This window comes from Panulirus ornatus, chromosome 29 (assembly GCF_036320965.1).
Source record: "Panulirus ornatus isolate Po-2019 chromosome 29, ASM3632096v1, whole genome shotgun sequence".
Lineage (NCBI taxonomy): Eukaryota > Metazoa > Arthropoda > Malacostraca > Decapoda > Palinuridae > Panulirus > Panulirus ornatus.
Window position 1 is genome coordinate 5,104,965 of NC_092252.1, and position 21,394 is coordinate 5,126,358.

Sequence of the window (21,394 nt, forward strand, 5' to 3'; positions counted from 1 at the left end):
ATAGTCTGTGTTTGCTGTAGACGCCTCGAGACATAGTCTTTGTTTGCTGTAGACACCTCGAGATTATAGTCTTTGTTTGCTGTAGACGCCTCAAGTCTTGTAGGGGTGTAAGGGACAATCGTAACACTATTAAGGGCGACCCCCATTTCAGATATGGAATTTTGATGAGAACAGAATTCAGGGCATTGAAGTTTTCACTGGGGGCGTCCTGACCTTGGAATGCTCTGGGGGGGGCGTCCTGACCTTAAAATGCTCTGGGGCGTCTTGGCCTTAAAATGCTCTGGGGCGTCTTGGCCTTAAAATGCTCTGGGGCGTCTTGGCCTTAAAATGCTCTGGGGCATCCTGACCTTAATATGCCGTGTTCAGTATTGGACATCACCCTACTTGAGGAAACACTTGACAAAAACAGAGCACACTTCCGAGTCCCTAAAATGATTCCCGAACTGAGAAACGAAACTTCTTTCTGAGACCCACTGTAACGACGTGCACCCATTTTTTAGCTTAGAAAACGCAAAGAGGTGCCACAGGTTGTCATCATGATTGAAAGAGAATGTCCAGCGAAGCAATTACGTGAGATTGAATATGTCTGATTTCAGTCCTGGTAATGATTACTCCCTTGTTGAGAAAACACAGTTTCTCTTCAGCGGGAATGTTGATATATGGAATGACTTACTCCTGGGAGTAGGTGAGAGAGGAGGACCCGCAACAGATGTTCGTTTTAAGAATGTGCTTGACGCATTGTACGCCTCCAGGTCCACGACTGCCATGATATGCGCCTCGTTTATAGGCAAAGTTTAGAGGCATTACTCCCTACGTGTTTACCTTCCACTCACTTAATCCCCAGTGTGATCGTCTCCACTGCGTCAGAAATAAGACCCGTAATAAAAAAAAAACTTAGTGGTCTGTTGCTGTTTGCCTTAGTGCTTTATATACTAGTGGTTACATTCCAGTGGTTACATTTTCTCTTGAAAGAAAAGAAGAGTTTCAGGAGAAGTTTGGGTTGCAACTACTTAAGCACGCCGGTTCGAGCCTCTCCCACGCACACACTTGAGGTGAGAAAAACACTTCACGCACTCAGGATCAAAGCACTCGCACGCTGAGGCACTCAGGCCCCGAGGCACTCGCCCTACGGGGGAAGGAGGAGGAGGAGGAGGAGCAGCAACAGCAGGAGGAGGAGGAGGAGGAGCGGCACGGAGAGGAGGGGGTGCGCCGCTCCCGGCTTGTGTTGTGTTTTTCCCTCTGTCGCCGAAGGTGTTTACACTGATGTCCAGACGCAAGGACGGAGGCGCTTCTGCTGTTGCTGCCGCTACACACACACACACACACACACACACACACACACACCAGCTGGCCACCGGGTATAGTGAATCTTTTTTTTCTTTTCTTTTTTTAAGAGTTTTGCTCTGTAATGCTGGAGATCCGGTCAGACGTCCTGGTTATGTGTGGGTCAGTTGAATGACCGGATGACGGGTGAGGCTGGGTGACTGACTGACTGGCTGGCGAACGCAGCGTGACTTACAGACTGTCAGACACAGGGGTGACTGATTGCCTGGTTGGCACCGTGACTGATCGACTGGCTGAGACAGGGTGACTGATTGGCTGGCTGACACGATGACTGATCGACTGGCTGACACAAGGGGTGACTGATTGGCTGGCTGACACGATGACTGATCGACTGACTGACACAGGCGTGTGACTGACTCACAGAATAGACGATGTAAAGTTCAGTTTGGCCGTGGTAATTATTCAGTTGGTTGCAAAGGTGGGGTTTGTTTTTTTTCCCTCATCTCTCGTTTCAGTCTGCACATCCCAGCCATGAACGAAAAGGAGAGAACAACTCTAGACAGAGATGCAGAACGGAACAGAGAAACAAAGAACAAATACAACGTTACCCGTGTGTGCTTCCGAACATGGAAAACGGTGGGTTTTGTGGAATGTCTGCCGTGCGCGTCGTTCATTTCGAAATGAAAATTCGGCTTTTGATCTTATGATTCTACACCAGAGGGTGAAAAATTTTCAGATAAAACTAAATGGAAAATGAAGTAAAAGGGGGAGGAGGAGTGGCGCCATTTTTAGTCTCTCGCTGCGTAATGTCATCAAATGACTGCGTATCGAGACCTCAGACGCGATCTCGAGGGCCTGTTCCTGTCGGGTGGGCGAGACCCGACATTTAGAAATCTTTGGCCGCGTCATCAAACATTCAAATGAGCATCGCAGCGACTCTTGAGAGGGAGGGTATCCCCCCCCGGGCCCTAGTCCCGGGGGGGGGCCCCAGCACGCCTCTCCCTCGTTGGTTCGTGGGTTCTGGGGTAGACTGAGGTAATCATGTGCGATTGCTTGAGAGGGGTGACTGTGTGTATGTGTGTGTGTGTGTGTTGTGGGCGTTCGGTTGAGAGAGAGAGAGAGAGAGAGAGAGAGAGAGAGAGAGAGAGAGAGAGAGAGAGAGAGAGAGAGGTTTGGTTTGTCACCTGCCTCACTGGTTAAAACTGTTTGTGCCAATGTGTTTTTGGGTGTTTCCCTTGTTGATTCATGGGGCGCTGGAAGAGGCGAGGAAGTGGGTTTGTATTTGTCTTTTGAGTTTATTTGTTGGGTTTCCTCCTGTGTGTTGTTGTTGTTCTTGCTCGTGAGGGGGTTGGGGAGGGGCGTGTGTATAGGGGGTGTTGGATAGTGGAAGGGTTGTGGTGGGGTCGTGTGTGTGTGTGTGTGTGTGTGTGTGTGTGTGTGTGTAAGGGATCAGTATATGGGGAGGGCTGTGGTTAGGCGGGGGCGTCTGTAAGGGTCCTGGATCTGGATGGGATTATTTCAGGGGAATGGCGGAACTGGACGGGGGTGTGTGGGCAAGGAGGCATCGCTGCACCTGAAGACAACCCCAACAGAAGAAGAAAAAAAAAGGAAAATACTCGCACAGAATAGGTTGGTGATGACGGGAGGAGGAGGGAAGAGGAGGGAGGAGGGAAGGCTTGATGGTAGGTTGTTGGGAGGGCGCCTTTGGGGTACGGGAGGGCGGGTGTGACGCCTGCAGACACCTGCCAGCGTCTTCGGTCGATGAGGACGCTTCGGTTGATTAATGGTGGTGACCTTTGACCAGGCACACGTACCCCTCTCCCCCATCCTCCTCCCTCCCTCCCTCCACCCCGTAACCCCTTTGACCAGAGACACGTACCCCTCTCCCATCCTCCCCCTCCCCCCGTAACCCTCCCCTTCCCATTCCTCCTCTTCCCCTTTCCTCCCTCCCTCTCTCTCTCCTTTCCTTCGTGGGGAACAACACAAGACACCCAGCAAAGGAGTACGAATCCAAGGAGGTTCTTTCCTTTTCATTCTTTTTTTTTCGTCCTGTATTTCCGTTTTGCCATGGCGAGGAGCGCTACTGATAGTGGCTGGAGGCAAAAGCTTAAGCTTAGAATCTGGTTAGACTCGGCTTTCACAGAGAGAGAGAGAGAGAGAGAGAGAGAGAGAGAGAGAGAGAGAGAGAGAGAGAGAGAGTGAGGGCGGGCGTGTGCAGCCTTGGGCTATTGAAGTTGAAAAAAAAAGAAAATATACATTTTGATAATGTCAATATTTGGAATATAGAATGGAGTTCCCATCTAAATGCTTTGATGAGATAAATATACATAACCAGGCCTTTTTGTTTTGAGCGAGAGGAGGGAGAGAGAGGTTGCTGGTATGGGAGGGGGTCAGAGAAAAGCTGGGAATACTCGTTCGTGTCAGAGACGACCTCGGAAGACTCGTTCGTGTCAGAGAAGGCCTGGGAGGACTCGTTCGTGTCAGAGACGACCTCGGAAGACTCGTTCGTGTCAGAGAAGACCTGGGAAGACTCGTTCGTGTCAGAGAAGGCCTCGGAAGACTCGTTCGTGTCAGAGAAAACCTGACTGACTCGCTCGTGTTCGAATGTCTTGGTGAATTCAGAGGAACATACACCAACGCCTGGCTCGGCTTCGGTAAGATATTCTCCTCAGGAAAGCAGTGCAGTGACGTGAATATTGACGGCTTGTTGTCATTTGCAAGGGTGGGGGGGTCCATCTTGCTCCTGCAACTGATTGTAGTGCAGCCTTGGAGATGCTGGAATATATATGTATATATATATTGCATTTACTTTTTGTTTTATATTTTCCAAGCCTGATGGTTGTAGATGATTTTCTTATCAAACTAAAAATATAGCGTTATTTTGGTTTCCATTTAAATGACGAAAAGTTTTTTTCTTTATAATGGCCATTTTTATCACTTATTTTTTGATAGCGAGACTTTCTTTTGCAGGGATTTTATTTTCGCTTCTCTGGGGTCCCATTGGTGCCATGAATGTGCCTCTTTGCACATTGGATATGAGTTACAGGGAAAGGCAAGAAGCCTTTAATTTTGCCCACCAATGGAAGAAAGAAGAGTGAGGGGTGACCCGATCACACAACCTTTAGGGGTTTAAACAGTAATTTATGACACCATTTTTATTCGAGAGTTTTAGACCTAACAGTAACCAGAGGAGATAATATGAGGTTAAGTAAGTAGGTTATTGAAAAAAGAAAGGTTTTAAAAAGGCTTAAAAAGGCTGTATGATAGTGGAGGAGGTTTCGGAAATGAGGGATTCACGAGTCTCAAACTCCCTCCCCGTACAGTACAAGAGATAGGGGCCCCGCGAGTGCGAAAGTCCCTCCCCGTATAGCACAAATGGGTCATTACACACACACACACACACACACACACACACACACACACACACACACACACACACACACACACACACACACCGAAATCCTTCTCCACAGACTCGAGCAACACGTAGAAGTTCGTGTTCTCCCAAACATTGACCTTAATGAGGGAAAGTTAAAACAGCAAAGACGTCTTGGTCCTCACGGGCGAGCTGCCCTGCGTGTGTGAGAAAGAGAGAGAGAGAGAGAGGGAATGGGAAAGAAAATAGGAAAACTTGGTACAATTAAGGCAGTTAAACGCGGTGGAAAGACCTTACGAAAGAATCAAACCGCGTATTTTTTTTGGCGCGGCGAAAATAAAAGAAAAAAAAGGAAGAAAAAATCTAAATGAATTCACACGTAGCGTGACCAGGAGGTAACATTACCGGGAGTAGATAGGTCCATTGTTTTTCCTGAAAGCATTTTTATTACACGCTTTCTGTGTGTGTGTGTGTGTGTGTGTGTGTGTGTCTGTGTGCCGCGCGAGACCCTTATCGTATTCCGTTATTGTTGTTATCTTCAAGGTCTCGAATCGAGAGGGAGGTAAAAAAAAAAAAAAAAAAAGATAAATGAAAAAAAAGAATTAGTTTTATATTTCACGCGGAGAGAGAGAGAGAGAGAGAGAGAGAGAGAGAGAGAGAGAGAGAGAGAGAGAGAGAGAGAGAGAGAGAGAGAGAATACATATGTATCAGGCCCGTATAGAAATATGTGTGTCTTGCTCGTGGAGGTGTTGGAGTCGAGAGGGTGAGGGGGTGTAGGTAGTATCGTAGCGCCAATCTTGCTCTAATTGGTTGACTTGATTTCTCGGAGTGATTAAGGGGTTTTAACCACCTCTACAACTACTACTCCCACCACCTTACCACCATCTACAACCACTACTACTACTACTACTACTACAACTGCCACCACCACTACTACCACTTCGGTTCCCACCGCTTGTGCAGGCTCGACCATCCTACATCTGCCCCCGTGGTTGTGGTTGTGGTGGTAGTGGTGGTGGCGGGAGGTGAGTGTGGCCAGGTTGGCACAACCGAACTTCCACCAATTAACGGTGGAAGCGACCCAGGTTCAGGGTACTGGGAGGGAGGGGAGGGAAGAGGGTGTGTTTGACCACCACTTGCTGCTGCCAGCACTTGGCTTCCACCACTTGTTGATGGTTGGTAATGGTTGGTTGACTACTTCTTAGCCCGTGGTGGTGGTGGTGGTGGGAAGGTGGGAGGAAGTTGAATTATCATCATTCATCAGCTGTTTGAAATGTTAAGACTTTTCCCGTGATGCCTAGTGATAAATACACTTTAAGCGACATTTAAAATGTTTTAGATGTTTTAAGATTCGTGAAAAATATGCGTGATATTTCAAATGTATTTTTCTCTGCCGTTCACGAAAGATGGAAAGAAATCTTGAGAACACTTTGGCCTTTTTTTTTATAAATAAGTCGAAAAGGTAACATTTATATTTTGGTTCTCGTCCAAATTTTAAACTCAAATATGAATACATATAAAAAAAAAAAAACACGTCCGCGGCCATTTTATAAACAGCTGAGACAATCACCTTGACTGGCGTGTCGGTTACGTGATCTTCAAAGAAAAAAAACGCCAAACTCGATACATTATTTGGAGCCATTATTTATAAACGGCAGCTGCCTGCTTGCGTGCGGGGTTGCCAGTGTTTCTTCGCCAACTTGTTTGCTCTGTCATTCATGAAATCGCAAGCATACCAGTCTTGGTTTTTCCTGCACTCCTGGTGTAACATAGAGTTGGTCACGCACGTGAAATTGATTATATATATATATATATATATATATATATATATATATATATATATATATATATATATATATATATATATATATATATATATATATATATATATTCCTGTGAGTCCACGGGGAAAATGAAACACGATAAGTTCCCAAGTGCACTTTCGTGTAATAATCACATCATCAGGGGAGACACACACATACACACACACACACACACACACACACACATATATATATATATATATATATATATATATATATATATATATATATATATATATATATATATATATATATATATATATATATATTATCATTATCATATTCTCTGTCCCCCTCGGAGACATTCGTCCAATAGCACTTCAGTAACACAATGTTCCTGACCCTTTGGCCATGATTAGAAGGACGTGTTGGGTGTTGATGTGGTCAGCTAGTTGCGTTTGCGACGAGGGAGAGTGGACCAGATATCTTGCAGTATAGCCAGGGAACTGACGCGAGGCTGGCAGACCTGGCTATACACAGCGTGACTGCTGACGGAGGTTGTGTGTGTGTGTGTGTGTGTGTGTGTGTGTGTGTGTTTTCCATGTAAGTTGTGTCTCGTTCTTGTCTGCGTGTGTATCAGGACTTGGAGATCTTGTGTATGGTTGAGTTCTCCAAGACTGTATACTGCGGGCCTTGGGTTATTTATGATGGTCTGGCCCCTTTTTTTTGACCTTATGACCCGGGTGACGACCCCCTGAGAGATGGTCAGGTGTCGTTGTGGGACACACGGGTGAGGAGGTATTGGTGTTGTTTACAAAGCTGTTTTTTTGTCTTTTTCCTGTCAAAATTTTGTCCGCGAGGCAGTTTATTATTTCCACGGTTTATTTTTTTTTCTACAACCTCCTCCGGTAGTCGTTCGATTTGACGAGTTTAAAACCATTGATTTGAATACCTGGGTTTTACATATATCTATCCTAGGTTGTGTGTGTGTGTGTGTGTGTGTGTGTCACTCTCGGACCGAAAGTTTTATGGAACTACTACAAAAAAGGTATTTTATTACCGTGTATCATTATGGGAAAATGAGAACGAAGTGCTTTTTACCGGGGACACTCCGGTACGCGGTAAAATGACGTGGAATTTCAGTACATGGCAACTGGATCGGCTGTTAGGGGGGGAAGGAGGGGGATGGGGGATCACGTGCCCCGTTGGCTCCCTCCCTCCGCCTCACCCTCCTCCTCACCCTCCTCCTCACCCTCCGCCTCACCCTCCTCCTCACCCTCCGCCTCACCCTCCTCCTCACCCTCCGACTCACCCTCCGCCTCACCCTCCTCCTCACCCTCCTCCTCACCCTCCGCCTCACCCTCCTCCTCACCCTCCGACTCACCCTCCGCCTCACCCTCCTCCTCACCCTCCGCCTCACCCTAACCCTACCTCACCAACACCCTCCTCCCGCCCCTCTCCTCACCCCTCCATCCCCCTCCCATGCCGGCATTAACGACTTTGCCAGTGTGTGTGTGTGTGTTTTGACTCCCCTCCCTCCCTCTCCCTCCCCCCCCCCCCATTTAACACGACCGTTACGACCCATCTGCGTTTCAGCGTGACGACCCGGCCTTTTGACACGACCTCCGCTTCCGCTGAAGCCACCACGCGCGCCCGGCTCTCCCCTCCCTCCCCTCCCCCCTTCACATCACTGCTGTAAGACGTCTTGTTTCTCTCTCTCTCTCTCTCTCTCTCTCTCTCTCTCTCTCTCTCTCTCTCTCTCTCTCTCTCTCTCTCTCTCTCTCTCTCTCCATCCACCCTCGCTCCATCCACCCACTCCCCTTTTTTTCTCTCTCTCGTAGAAGCGAATTCCTATCGTGTCCCACTCTCGTGTGTGTGTGTGTGTGTGTGTGTGTGTGTGTGTGTGTTGACCTTGGTGATGACGTGGGGGCTTCAGGGGGGAGGTGGTCCCCGCGAAAGTTCCTGAAGTCTTAGAGAAGCGAACACACACACACACACACACACACACACACACACACACACACACAGAGGCCAGTAGGAATGCGAGCAGACACGCTCGTGTTGGGAACATTATTTGTTTTTTTATGTCGTTGGGTAAATCAAATTACGCAAATTAACTCGTCGTGAATTAGCATTTGTTTAGATAGGATGAAGAGCGGGGGGGAAAAAAAAAGTGTGTAGGAGGAGGCCTCTCTCTCTCTCTCTCTCTCTCTCTCTCTCTCTCTCTCTCTCTCTCTCTCTCTCTCTCTCTCTCTCTCTCTCTCTCTCTCCCCATGTGCTCTCCTGTTAGCCCGCTCATCTGTTAATGGTAAACGGCTCTTTTAGCTTCGCACGGGCATAGCCAGCGTAACCCGGGATGATAACTAAATGTCCAATCACTGCGCACAGTGTGACCTGGTCCCGGAAATCCTGGAATAGATGGCTGTAAACGTTTTTTTTTTTTTAAACGGATAGATAAATCTAGGTGGGTGATTGATCCCCGTGAATGTAGAGGTGCAAGGGAAGGGAGGGAGGAAGGGGGGTGCAAGATGTGGAGTTGTGGGGTGGATGTTGTGCGTGGAAGAGGTTGTGGATGTGGCGAGGGACTGGGTGTTGTGTGTGGAGAGGAGGAGGTAGAGTGTGGAGCATTGTTGGTTGGAAGGGAGGTGGATTGTGGTGGAGTGATACTGGGCGACGTTGTGGAGGGGGATGTGGGAAGGGAAGGGTAGGTTATGGAAGGGGTGTGTGGTTGGAAAGGGAAAGGTGGGTTGTGGAAGGGATGTGTGTGGTGGGAAGGGAAGGGTAGGGTGTGGAAGGGGCTGGGAGTGAAGATGGAACGGTCAGGTGAGTAAGTGTCGAGTTGTGTAAGGTCGGATATATTGAGGGGCTGGAGGATTAACGGTGAGGTGTGGAAGTGTACGTAAGTGGGTTGGGATTAACGATGAGTTGTTAGGGGTGGTTGTTATCTAACATAGGTCGGGGGGGGGGGGGGGATTAACGATGAAGGGGGTGAGAAGTATATGGAGGCGGGGGAATGAACAGTGTGGATTTGAGGTTTCCTACGAGGTAAGGATTAACGTAGGGGTGTAAGGATGAGGGAATGGGATTGGCTGTGGTGAGGGGGATTAACGAGGGAGTGAGTAATAGAAGGCTCGAAATGGATGGGATGAGGCGCTTCTTGCCAAGGCAAACTTCACACGAACGCTTCACTTTTTGGCTTTATTCTTGCTATGCACACCAGACAACCTCGTCATATTCTCTCTCTCTCTCTCTCTCTCTCTCTCTCTCTCTCTCTCTCTCTCTCTCTCTCTCTCTCTCTCTCTCTCTCTCTCTCTCTCTCTCTCTCTCCCTAGCTTAACGTGTCTTCCAGCTGGTTGATGAGCGTCTTGCTCCACCTCTCCCTCCCTCCCTCCCCCTTGCGGATCTCGGGGTCTTGGGGGAAAAAGTTAGCAGTGATTACGGCGCTCCGATGCAGGCCTTGAAAGCACTTAATCCTCTTGTGTCGGACTCCAGCAAGGTGTTGTGTGTGTGTGTGTGTGTGTGTGTGTGTGTGTGGAAGGAGAACCCTCGCAGATGGTGTATGCCGGGCCATTGTGTGTATGTGTTGCGGGGGCGCGGCGGGCGCGGGGGGGCGGGGCGTCGAAGAAGAACCAACTCCCTGAATGTTGTGCGGATGTTGGGCCATTCACACGACATGGGAGTGCATGCGTGCGTCATGGGCCTTCCCTCCTCATTCTTATGGATCAGGATCTATTGCCCCCAGGGTTCTGGGTGAGGACACAGTATTGGTGGAGGTAGAGGCGCAGGAGGAGGTTTACAGTGATGGAATCTGTCAAAAGGGCCTCATAACTTCCCCCCCCCCATTGGATAGGATTGCAACCCCTGCGATTTATACCGTTGTAGGGACAGTGTATCTCTCTCTCTCTCTCTCTCTCTCTCTCTCTCTCTCTCTCTCTCTCTCTCTCTCTCTCTCTCTCTCTCTCTCTCTCTCTCTCTCTCTCTCTCTCTCTCTCTCTCTCTGTCTGATGGTCCAGTCCCCCGGGCTTCTTCTTCCCCTTGTTAGCACGGAGGGGAGGGGGTGTGAAGGTGGACGCGTCAGCACTTCCAGGCTCTGCTGGAAGGGGGAATTGGAAAGGGGGACAGGAGGTGTGGGGGGGATCACGCCAGAAGATCTGGAAATCCAGTCTTTACGGGTAGGGGGGGGGAGGGGGGTCGATAACACGGCTGGCGTGAGAGAGAGAGAGAGAGAGAGAGAGAGAGAGAGAGAGAGAGAGAGAGAGAGAGAGAGAGAGAGAGAGAGACCTGTTGGCTCGTTGGTTGTGTACGGGGGAGGAACTCAGGGTGGAGTATCAGGTTGGGGAGTTTAGAGAGAGAGAGAGGGAGGGGGGAGAAGAGAGGGGGGGGGGGTGTTGGCGGCGTGTGGGATGGGTCATGGCCTGGGAAGGGATGGGCGGGTGGTCGCATGTGTATTGGCACGGAGGGGCGGGGTCACGAAACAAGGGGTCACCCATTCAAAGGGGGGCGAGGACTGACTGGGCTGAATAAATCAGTGATGATTATATTATTTGCCTTGAATTATGTACACACACACACACACACACACACACACAGGAGTCGTGGACATCGGTGGGTGCCTGAAGGCGCGCCCTGAATGACTGAACAGTGCGGCACAGATTTGGGTAGCAGGCCTGAGTGCCTAGCGAACCAGGTCAGTAAAAACACTCTTGTGGAAACCTGAATTATTTTTGGCCTCCCTTAAAAGCTGCTGCTACTGGGACTATATATATATATATATATATATATATATATATATATATATATATATATATATATATATATATATATATATATATATATATATATATACTCTCAAAAGAATGGAAGATGAGCTGATCGAAGGTGTCCAAGGCTTTTTTTAGACGATGGTGGAAATGGAATTGATGGGAGACCCTGTTCCTCTCTGTGTCAGGAAAGAGAAATGGGCGATGGTGTTTTTTTCTTTCTTTAACCCCTTTCGTAGATTTATTGTGTGGTCGCTGTAGTTTGGGTAGGGGAGGTCATGGACGTTTGAGATGCCTGACCTCGAAGGAGGAGGAGGAGGAGGAGGAGGAGGGGGAGGAAGTGTGTGGTATATTGGGTGGTGCTGGAGACGAAAGAAATCCTGGCGACGGAAGGTTGATGGAGAGAGACGGTGGTTGAGAGGGTTGATGGTAAGAGTCGAGACGTGGTAGATGGTGGGGGTGGTCGAGACGTGGTAGAAGGAGGGTTGAGTTGTGGTAGAGGGTCGTAGGTTATGGTGGGCAAGGAGAATTACCTTCACCTTCCCCACCAAACGACGCCACCGCTTTCTACTACCACAAACGCCATGACCAACCACCATCAACCACCAGCCACCATCATCAACCACCATCAACCACCATCTCTTTGGCGCGTGGCTTTCTCATCCCCGGACCCACCACCGCCTCATCAGTAGCCTCCTGGTCAGCTCGGGGTCGTGAGGGGCGAAATTAGTGATCGGAAAATTCGTGCCGGCCAGATTGGGAAGTCCTGTGGGGGGCACATTGTGTGTCTCCCTGCGTCATTAGTGGATTGAGGAGGTATGAGGGGAAGGGTCAGGGATGGGGGCTCGTCTGCTTCTCCCACCCTCCCTCGACCTCTCTCTTCCTCCTCCCCTCCCCACACACGTGTTACCTGCTGACAGGTACGAACCCGTGCCTTTAGTGGCTGCAACCCACACACACACACACACGTACATACGCTGTCATTCCGCGAAGAGGAGTGAATATAAATGATACCTTTAGAGCAGGGAGAGAGAGAGAGAGAGAGAGAGAGAGAGAGAGAGAGAGAGAGAGAGAGAGAGAGAGAGAGAGAGAGAGAGTTGGAAAAAGAGGATAAGACGGTATATGAGCGTGCTGAAAGTAGTATGAATATGGCTCTAGATACTTTTTTTAGGGGGAATCAGTAACCTTATCCCAGCAACTCTACCCGGGCGTTCCTAGCTGGCTGAATGTGTGTGAGTAATATCGTAATGTATAAGAGTGTTAACATAACGCTGCAGGTCAGTTACCTTATTCAGTATTGGACGACCAGTGCTGGAAGGGGGAGGGTTCGTCTAGGTTGTGTTGCCACCGTGTGTTCACTCATTACATTGTTCGTGATGTGTATTCACATAACGTGTGTGCGACTCTGAACTCGATATTACGACCTTTTTTTTTTTTTTTTTAAGGTTTTTGAAATGCATCCAGATAGGCTTCTCCAACTCCGGGAAAGTAAAGACGAGCGTTGTTGTTTTAGAAGATAATCTAGTTATCGGATATGAGAATGAAGGCCTTTTTTCTTAATGACCTCAGAGGCTTTTTGACTGCCATCCTGCTGTTTGATCTTAGTTTGTCAGGTAAGTAGGTTAGTGTGTGTGTGTGTGTGTGTGTGTGTGTGTGTGTGTGTGTGTACGTCAGTATGACGGGCATGATATTGCGTGTGCGTTCTTGTGGGTGGCTGTCTGTTAATCTCCGTGTCTGCACTGTTTCTCTCATTCTTCGTCTATCATCTGTGTGTCTTATATACTTGCAGATGACGAAGATATACTACTTAATTTCGGTGAGTTAGAAAGTGTTTCTTGTTTTCCAGAGATGTCGCGGACGTGCGCGTGGTCAGTTCTGGTGGTTCTCGCCGTAGCAGCGTGTGTCAGCCGAGCCCAAGAGGCGAGCGACAGGGACCGACGGGCGCCCTCAGGCTTCCTAGGGATGCGGGGCAAGAAGGACGCCGCGGTGCCCCTGAACGAAGTCGACGAAGCCTCTGCCAACGACTACCCCATCCTGCCCGACCCCATCGCCGCCAGATTGTACGCCTTCAGGAACGGCAACGCCCCCGTGGGTCTGGCCGTGCCCTTGAGAGGTGAGGTGTTGTTGGGTGGTGGTTCTCCTCCCCATGGGGAGTGGAGTTTCATCGTCGTGGTTATTCGAATGGGATCCTGTGAACATTGCCGCCACCACCTCCTCCTTGGATAGGTTAGATTAGGTATGGTTTATACTCAGTGTAGCCTCGCCTAGCCTAGCTTAGCTTAGCGCCCCATCCGATGGCACAACCCTTGGGTATAAGGATTTGGCCTAATCTGACCTGATCGTTTTGAGATGAGGTGAGGTTCAAAGTTCTAGGTTATCATACCCAAGGGTCGTACCGTCGTGCATTCTCACCAATCGCAGAGAACAGATATTGTCTACCATCCCAGAGAACGGACGACATCATTTTCTACCATACCATGGTATAGGTATCATTGTCTACCATCCCAGGGATGGATATATGACTGTCTATACCACCCCAGATATTACATACCATCCGGGTTATAGATTTCATTATCTACCGATCCCAAGGACTGGTAACATTCCCCACCTTCTCAGAGGATAGATAACTTTGCTCGTCTGATTCATCCTAACCAGCGTAGGTCAACCAAAAAAAGAAGTAAATGTTCAACTGGTCCGCGAAGTTAACACAGGTGTTGTATTACGATAATCCAACCTTCCCGGAGATCGCGTTACCGATAGACTCCTTCGGTAGGACTGACGCGAGTAAGATAGCAGGTCCAGTAATGTTTCCATCATGTATTAGCACGTCGATGTCCTCCCCTCTTCCTCCTCTCCTCCCCTTTGCTTAAATATTGTCGCTGTTAATCGGGTTGTCGTGGTGGAACTCTACTGTAAGTGCTCTGGCGATTTGAAGTTGATTGATGCCTTTGATCCCGGCGAAATACGGATTGATGGTTATGTGAGACACACCAGATGGAAATGGGGGTCGGAAAATATAAGATTATCCTTAATACTCATGCTTATATATCAGCTCCCCCGGGCCTTCCCTTATCTATTTTGCGTCTACGATTCGTGCAAGCTTTTCCTTCGATATTAGGAAAAGAATGACTACCGTCCCTTTGACCCCAGTAAATGAAACGCGAAGGCCTCAATGAGAAAAGTGATATATCTGCAGCCAACTTTAATTCAAGTTGATCGGATGACGGATAAAGGAAAATGACGCAGAATTTACCGGGGGGGAACATAGGCGCGTCGCCCATGTAAGCAAGGGCCTCTCGCTGGCACATTAAACTGTATCTACCCAGCTTTGAATTCAGGTCGTCAAGATTCGCAAAGTGTTGGGTCGCAGACCTACAAAAAATATATATACGGTTCCAAAATTGATAACGGAATATGGTTTTGTTTTTTTCAGCGAGTTGCCAGATACCTTTATGTATAACTAGATAAAGAACAGGAGAAAGACTTCATTCAATGTGAGAGAATAAATCATGAGTTGATTTGTTTTATATATGTTTATAGCCGAAACATACAGGAAGTTTAAACTGAATATGATTTTCCAATACAGTCCGTCAAATAACATATTTGCATATTTCTCTGACAAGGGCACTGCCCTCGTGTGTTTGAACAAACATGGGGAATACTTTTTTTTCTTTTTTTTCTAGACTGGTAAAATGGAAATATAGTGGATTATCGCCATCGACGCACGAAAAAATATTAAACGAGCGAAATGTACAGATTTTAGAATTATTCCGTTGAGCCGAGACTTTGCAGCTGGGTGTAGTGAAGGACAAACACCTACTCCACAATTTAATCTGTTGAAGCGCTAACAGCCTAGTTAAAATATATATGTATCGACAGTTATATCCCTCAGTAGCTTTACTCCCTGAGTTTGACGGTACGGAGGCTCGATCACAACGGTACGGAGGCTCGATCACGGCAGTACGGAGGCTCGATCACGACGGTACGGAGGCTCGACCATGGCGGTACGGAGGCTCGATCACGGCGGTACGGAGGCTCGATCACGACGGTACGGAGGCTCGATCACGGCGGTACGGAGGCTCGATCACGGCGGTACGGAGGCTCGATCACGACGGTACGGAGGCTCGATCATGGCGGTGCGGAGGCGCGATCACGATGGTACGGAGGCTCGATCACGGCAGTACGGAGGCTCGATCACGGCGTTACGGAGGCTCGATCACGACGGTACTTCCAAATGTAATTTACATGTAACGGATGTGCTACATGTGCACTTCAGGTTTGGCAAGTGGTGCATCGCTCTCCTTGCAGGCTCGCGGGCATACACTGGACCTCAACTTCTTGTCCACTAATGCACGCACAGCCACTCAACCCTGGGGACTCTTGACCCGGTTAATTAATAAATTTTTTTGGCTTATATTTTTTATTTATATTTACGGGTTTATAAAAATGTCATTGTATATATATATATATATATATATATATATATATATATATATATATATATATATATATATATATATATATATATATATTTTTTTTTTTTTTTTTTTTTTTCAAACTATTCGCCATTTCCCGCGTTAGCGAGGTAGCGTTAAGAACTGAGGACTGGGCCATTGAGGGAATATCCTCACCTGGCCCCCTTCTCTGTTCCTTCTTTTGGAAAATTAAAAAAAATTGAGAGGGGAGGATTTCCAGCCCCCCGCTCCCTCCCCTTTTAGTCGCCTTCTACGACACGCAGGGAATACGTGGGAAGTATTCTTTCTCCCCTATCCCCAGGGAATATATATATATATATATATATATATATATATATATATATATATATATATATATATATTGAATTATTTTCAAAGGTATCATCTTTTTACATCCACCCCAGCGAACGATATGTTACACCCTCCCAACGACTACAAGCGGTTGTAAAGGTGGCGGTGATTATAACTTGAGATTTAGCGATCATAACTCCCCCACCCCCCTCCACAGAGCCAGCTGGGAGGCCTCCCAGCAGCTGACGACGCTGGGTAAGTCAACCAGCTGTCTATGGGAACGTTCCCACACGGTAAATCCGAGAATTTAAACGGGCGGTGGGAAGTAATCCGACTTGCGTTCGCGACACGTTGTGACGTCAGGTAAGATCTCGCTACCCCTCCCTGTTGACGCCTGCCAGATTTTTATTCGTGCCTGTGCGGAGGTTTGCCGAATTTTTATTTATAGCCTTAACACTTGGTAAATGAATTGTTATAAATATATTTTTGACTTGCCGTTCTTTTTGGTGATAAAAGGTAGGGAGAACAAAACAAATAGACCGAATTTACATTTATATGAGAGACGTTAACAGCTATGACTGAAAACGAATGTAGGAAAATTTAAAATTATTTTTTTTGTCTGAACTTTAATTAAAGGGAATAATGAACTCACAGAAGATGGAGCCCGTCCTCAGGTTGGAATAAGAAAACGTCGGCGAAAATTACGCGCCCGTAACCCAGATCCCGCCAAAATCCAAGAGAATTTCGCAGAAACTCTCGAGACTTTTGTAGTTGGGAAGGAGGCTTCATTCGCGGTGGGTCAGAGAGGGGAAGAAGGTTTCATGCGCAGTGTATCAGAGAGGGGAAAGGTGGGCTTCATTCGCTGTGTATCAGGTAGGATAAAGGGGCTTCATTCGCAGTGTATCAGGTTGGGGAAAGGTGGGCTTCATTCGCAGTGTATCCAAGTAAAGGGGCTTCATTCGCAGTGTATCAGAGAACCCCCCGATGGTCGAGTCAAAGACGGAGATGGACTGAACACCGAACCGCAAGGAACTGGCTTGTGCTTCGTGAGAGAGCTTCTCGAATCCCTGGGTTTTGGCGTAGAGTGGATCCCAGCTTATGATCGCCTACCCAGCCGTGCTCTGCGGTTCTCCTGTAAGAGGGGTCCTGGGGTTGTGACCTCACGAGGGGGGGGGGGGGGTCTTCTGTTCCTCGGCAACTTAGCAGAGACCCATATGGCACTGGTCTATGGGATCTCCTGGATTCTGTGCCTCGAGGACTGCCGGGTCTCAGCCAAGAACAACACTGGACTGGTTCATGCTTTTTAATCCTAAGTTTTATATGTGAAAGAACAACACGGCACTAGTTCCTGCTATGTGTGTGTTTGGTGTAAGTGTTGTGTGTGTGTGTGTGTGTGTGAAGACGTAGCCAAGAAAACCTTACCGACTTTAGTTCGTAATTTTACCGGATAAAGTATTAAAGTCTTAAGAACCATACCGTATAGGGTTCCTGATTCTTCTAGTAGCGGCAGCTAAGAACTACGCTAAACTCAAGTTTGTGTAGCCGTCAAGGGGATGAATTGGTCGGCCCGCGGGGCATTGTTGGCGGAAGTTGGGTCAGCAATCTTGAGTGACTTTGTAAACTCATTCGGGTTTTATATATGACTTCTGGATTGTTTTTCACTTCATTGTTATTTTTTTCTCCGAAATCATTTATATATATATATATATATAAGATTTCATTTTACCCTTCTTTTTTAAATCCTTTTGAATATTTACCTGTGATGTGGAATTTATGGATTTAATTATTGTGGAGTTTTAACCTAGTTTTAGGTTTTCTCTTTTTTCACGGTTCATCGCGGGAAAAAAAATTCAAATTCTCGACGATTCGTCAGTTGTGTATGCAATGTAGATGGTTTTCACCACTGGGAAAAATACTCCTACAGCACACTGACCAATCGCAGCAGAGCTCGTAGTATTGCGTCAGCAGGTCGTAGTGGAGAAGCTCATGGCTCCTAGTCGACCAATCGGCCTCAGAGCTCCTGCCGCTGTCAACCAGTCAGTCGTTGCGCACCGACCAGGATTTGCATGGGCGAAGTAGCCAAACCCACCATTCGAAAGGCCAGCAGTTACTCGACACCTGTCATTCCTTTACCTAGTCACAAAGCAGTAATGTATGCATCGCCTATCCTCACTACCGTTGTTCTAATGCCGCTAAGCCTATGTGGGAAGGAAAAAATTACATGCGAAGAAACGGACAGACAAGTATAGCCGTAGGCAAATACGCCCATGAGGGTCGTGTGGCTGGGATATATCAGCTGCAGGCTCCCTACGCTTGTCTGCACATTGACACTCGCATGAAAATCATTATTCATGCATGTTAAACCCAGGCCGTCCCTGTCACCAGGTTCACATAATGTGTACACAAGCATATATAATATATATATATATATATATATATATATATATATATATATATATATATATATATATATACTCGTTAATCATGTGCGTGAAAAAAAGGCTCTCTCGGTCGCTCTCCATGATACAAAGTGGTGAATTGATAAACCTGTTTAAATTGGTCAGCGTCCATTTTCCCCCCAGCGTAGTATTATTACCTTCATCGAATATTTATAAGTATACCCTTGATTATACAGCGTTCAGTATACCTTTTTTAAATGTAAAAAAACAAATGCCAGCGTAGATTTGGTAGGGGATCTGGCAGTGGTTATGTTGCCGGAATTAAATTAAACGAGTACTTAACATGTTGGTAGGCTGGCATAGACTGGTAAGTCACATAGACTTAGCGTGTTCAAATATTTTCAAAAACTCGACTGGATGGTTGATTTCGGGAGTCACACTCGGGATATAATTTTCTCTCTCCGCCCAGGGACGTTCTTCGGTGATTCCAAGATCAAGAAACATCAGTGATATCAGAAAAGTAGTTTATGCTCACCTAAATGTTGGTTGCGCCTTCCATTATACGCCCTAAGCCCAACCCAGCGCAATAATGCCGACAGAATTTCGCTGCCACGTGTGCCCCCAAATTTGAGCGTTGCATCCCCTTAGCCGGCCAACATCTGAATATTTCATCAGACCTTAAAATGGAACGGAAATTAAAGCTCGGAGAAATGCGTTGCGAGTCAGTCTGTATATGTAGATAATATTTGTTCTTCAGTCTCCCCCGTCAGTATCGGTATTTGCTTGTATGAAGTTCAACATTACGATGATATTTCTTTTCCCCGCGTCGTTGTCGAAGGTTTTTGAAACCGGTTAGAAATTAATTATCAAGGTTAAAGATGTGTTTGTAGTTATATTTTGTGGCGAGTCGTCCTTCTCGGTCGTGATTTATAGGGTAAACAATCGCTGGATCAGACTTCTTGCTTTGTTAAGAATGTCTCTTGATTCTCTTTTGTTTTAAGCGAGTTGTGATGGGCCGGAATGGTAGTGATGGGAAGTATATGTGCAGTTTCCGTAGTGATGGGAAGTATATGTGCAGTTTCCTAGCATAGCGTGAGCGTTCTCACTTGCTTTCTATGATAACCTTTTAGACTGTAATAGGTTTTCGTGTGCAATAGTTTTTCGTTCGGGATTACTGATAGCCAATCGCCTAGGATTTTTTTTTCTATAAAGAGCCTAGTTATAACGTAGGATTTATGACAGCTTATAGCTTAGGTTTGTCACAGCCTAGAATAGCTAATAGCCTAGGTTGCTATGGCCTAGTTTCCACCATAGCTTAGGTTCGTGATAGCCAAGTTCGCTTCGGTATGAGCGTAAGATTTGTGATAGCAGATAGCCAAAGTTGTGATAGGGAGTTACTATTATAGGCCTAGGGTGGTAGTTATAGTCCTTGGATTTGTGATAGCATATAGCTTATAACCTAGAATTTATGATAGTGTAGTTAGCGTAGATGCGTGTAGCCACGGATATGTGATAGTCTAAGCTTAGTATACCCAGTAATGCGGATCAACCAGTTTATCACAGTGCTTTGAAAGCTTATAGACCCATCTTAATTACTGGGTACTGACCTGCCTTATTGATAATAGTTTAACTTTCTGGAATTCATCTTTTCTCATAATACAGTACTTTGGTTGATGTACGATGGGCTCCTTTTGTTTTCATAAGGTAATTATGCATATGTTTAAATGGTAATGAGGATTTCTGGAGTGTCAACCAAAAAATTTAGACTTGCTAGCATTTGTGGATATTCCCAAAGGGATATTCGGAGACCTGAATGTGGATATTATCATAAAGTCTTCGTGGCTGTTCAAAGACTTTAAAACCCCTTAACCACGACGGTACAACGTGCAGGTATGGTGGCCCATAACCTTTAACCTGAGCCTTAAATTTATGTAGGTCTGGTTAAAGGCCAGGCCATCATACCCAGGGAACTTATGGGTCATGCCGATGGGTCTTTGCCTCATGCTCGAGGGTTTAAATGACCCGTGAGAGCACTTTGGAACATCGAAGCGTGATGTGCAGAGTTGGGGCGAGGAGGAGGAGGAGGCTATAACCACCTCGCCTCAGAATTCGACCATGGGAACAGCAGCAACATGGCATTGTCTGAACCGCTATGGATCTTGTTTCTAGGGTTATGGCTTTCTTAGTCTAGATTGATTAGAAAACACAAAACAGGTATTCATGAGTATACCTTGAACGCGAAAAATGAAAACCACGAACATGAGCCACGAAAGCTACATGTTCATACGGTAAAAACCTCTTGCGGGTTGCTTGGGTGTGGGTCTACGACTGACGTTGGGCTTTTAATGGCCAAATATTCACTCTGAAGTGCTAAGTTATACCAGTGTCTGACGCACGCAGATACCGAAACACGCACACGCGCCAATCCATGTACTCGCGTGTGCTTGTGCGTTTTAAAGTTCGCATGCGAGTTATGTCATAAAGAGACGTCGGGAAGACCTCTGCTTCCGTATTCATGGCAGCTTCGTGCGGGAAAAGATAGCACACCAAACCAGAAATCAACCAAGTACGATCCTTGTGTGTCAGAAAACGTGACACGGGTGTTGGTAACCTTCGTATCTTATATTTCATCTTTGGGAGTTGAAGAAACTTCCTATCGTATGACCCACTGCAGTAGTGGCTGCGTTGCCGGGTCAAGAGTTATTGTTCTTGATAATAATGGTGGTCTGCAGGGGGTGGGAAGTACAGTGTAGGAATGCCAGGTGAAGGTCGTCGCTTTAAAAAAGATCCCGTATGGCGCGATGGACATGCTAGTGTGTTGGGTCACGTGAGGAGGCGTCTAATGGCCGGGCTATATATTCACCTTTCCCTTCCTCCCTTTCTCCCTCCACCATTGCTCTTGCCAATCAGCAGTGCCACAGGTATTCGCAGTTTGCCGGAGCATGACTCACACGTATGAGCTTTTCTCATGCATTTTCCAGCGTTCTTTTATTTTTTGTTTTGTACATTCATTGTTGTTGTTGTTTTCCGTTGTGTGCGTTGTGGT

The 21,394-nt window shown here is 46.9% G+C and overlaps 1 protein-coding gene across 1 annotated transcript in view; it reads left to right on the forward strand.

Annotated features, from left to right (window-relative positions):
• Tk (Tachykinin) overlaps positions 1-21,394 on the forward strand; it is a 227,949-nt gene that overhangs the window by 181,749 nt on the left and 24,806 nt on the right. Inside the window, exon 2 of the mRNA XM_071679042.1 lies at positions 13,030-13,296. Coding sequence (XP_071535143.1) covers positions 13,032-13,296 — 265 coding nt within the window. The 5' untranslated portion in view covers positions 13,030-13,031. The remainder of the gene's footprint in view (positions 1-13,029; positions 13,297-21,394) is intronic.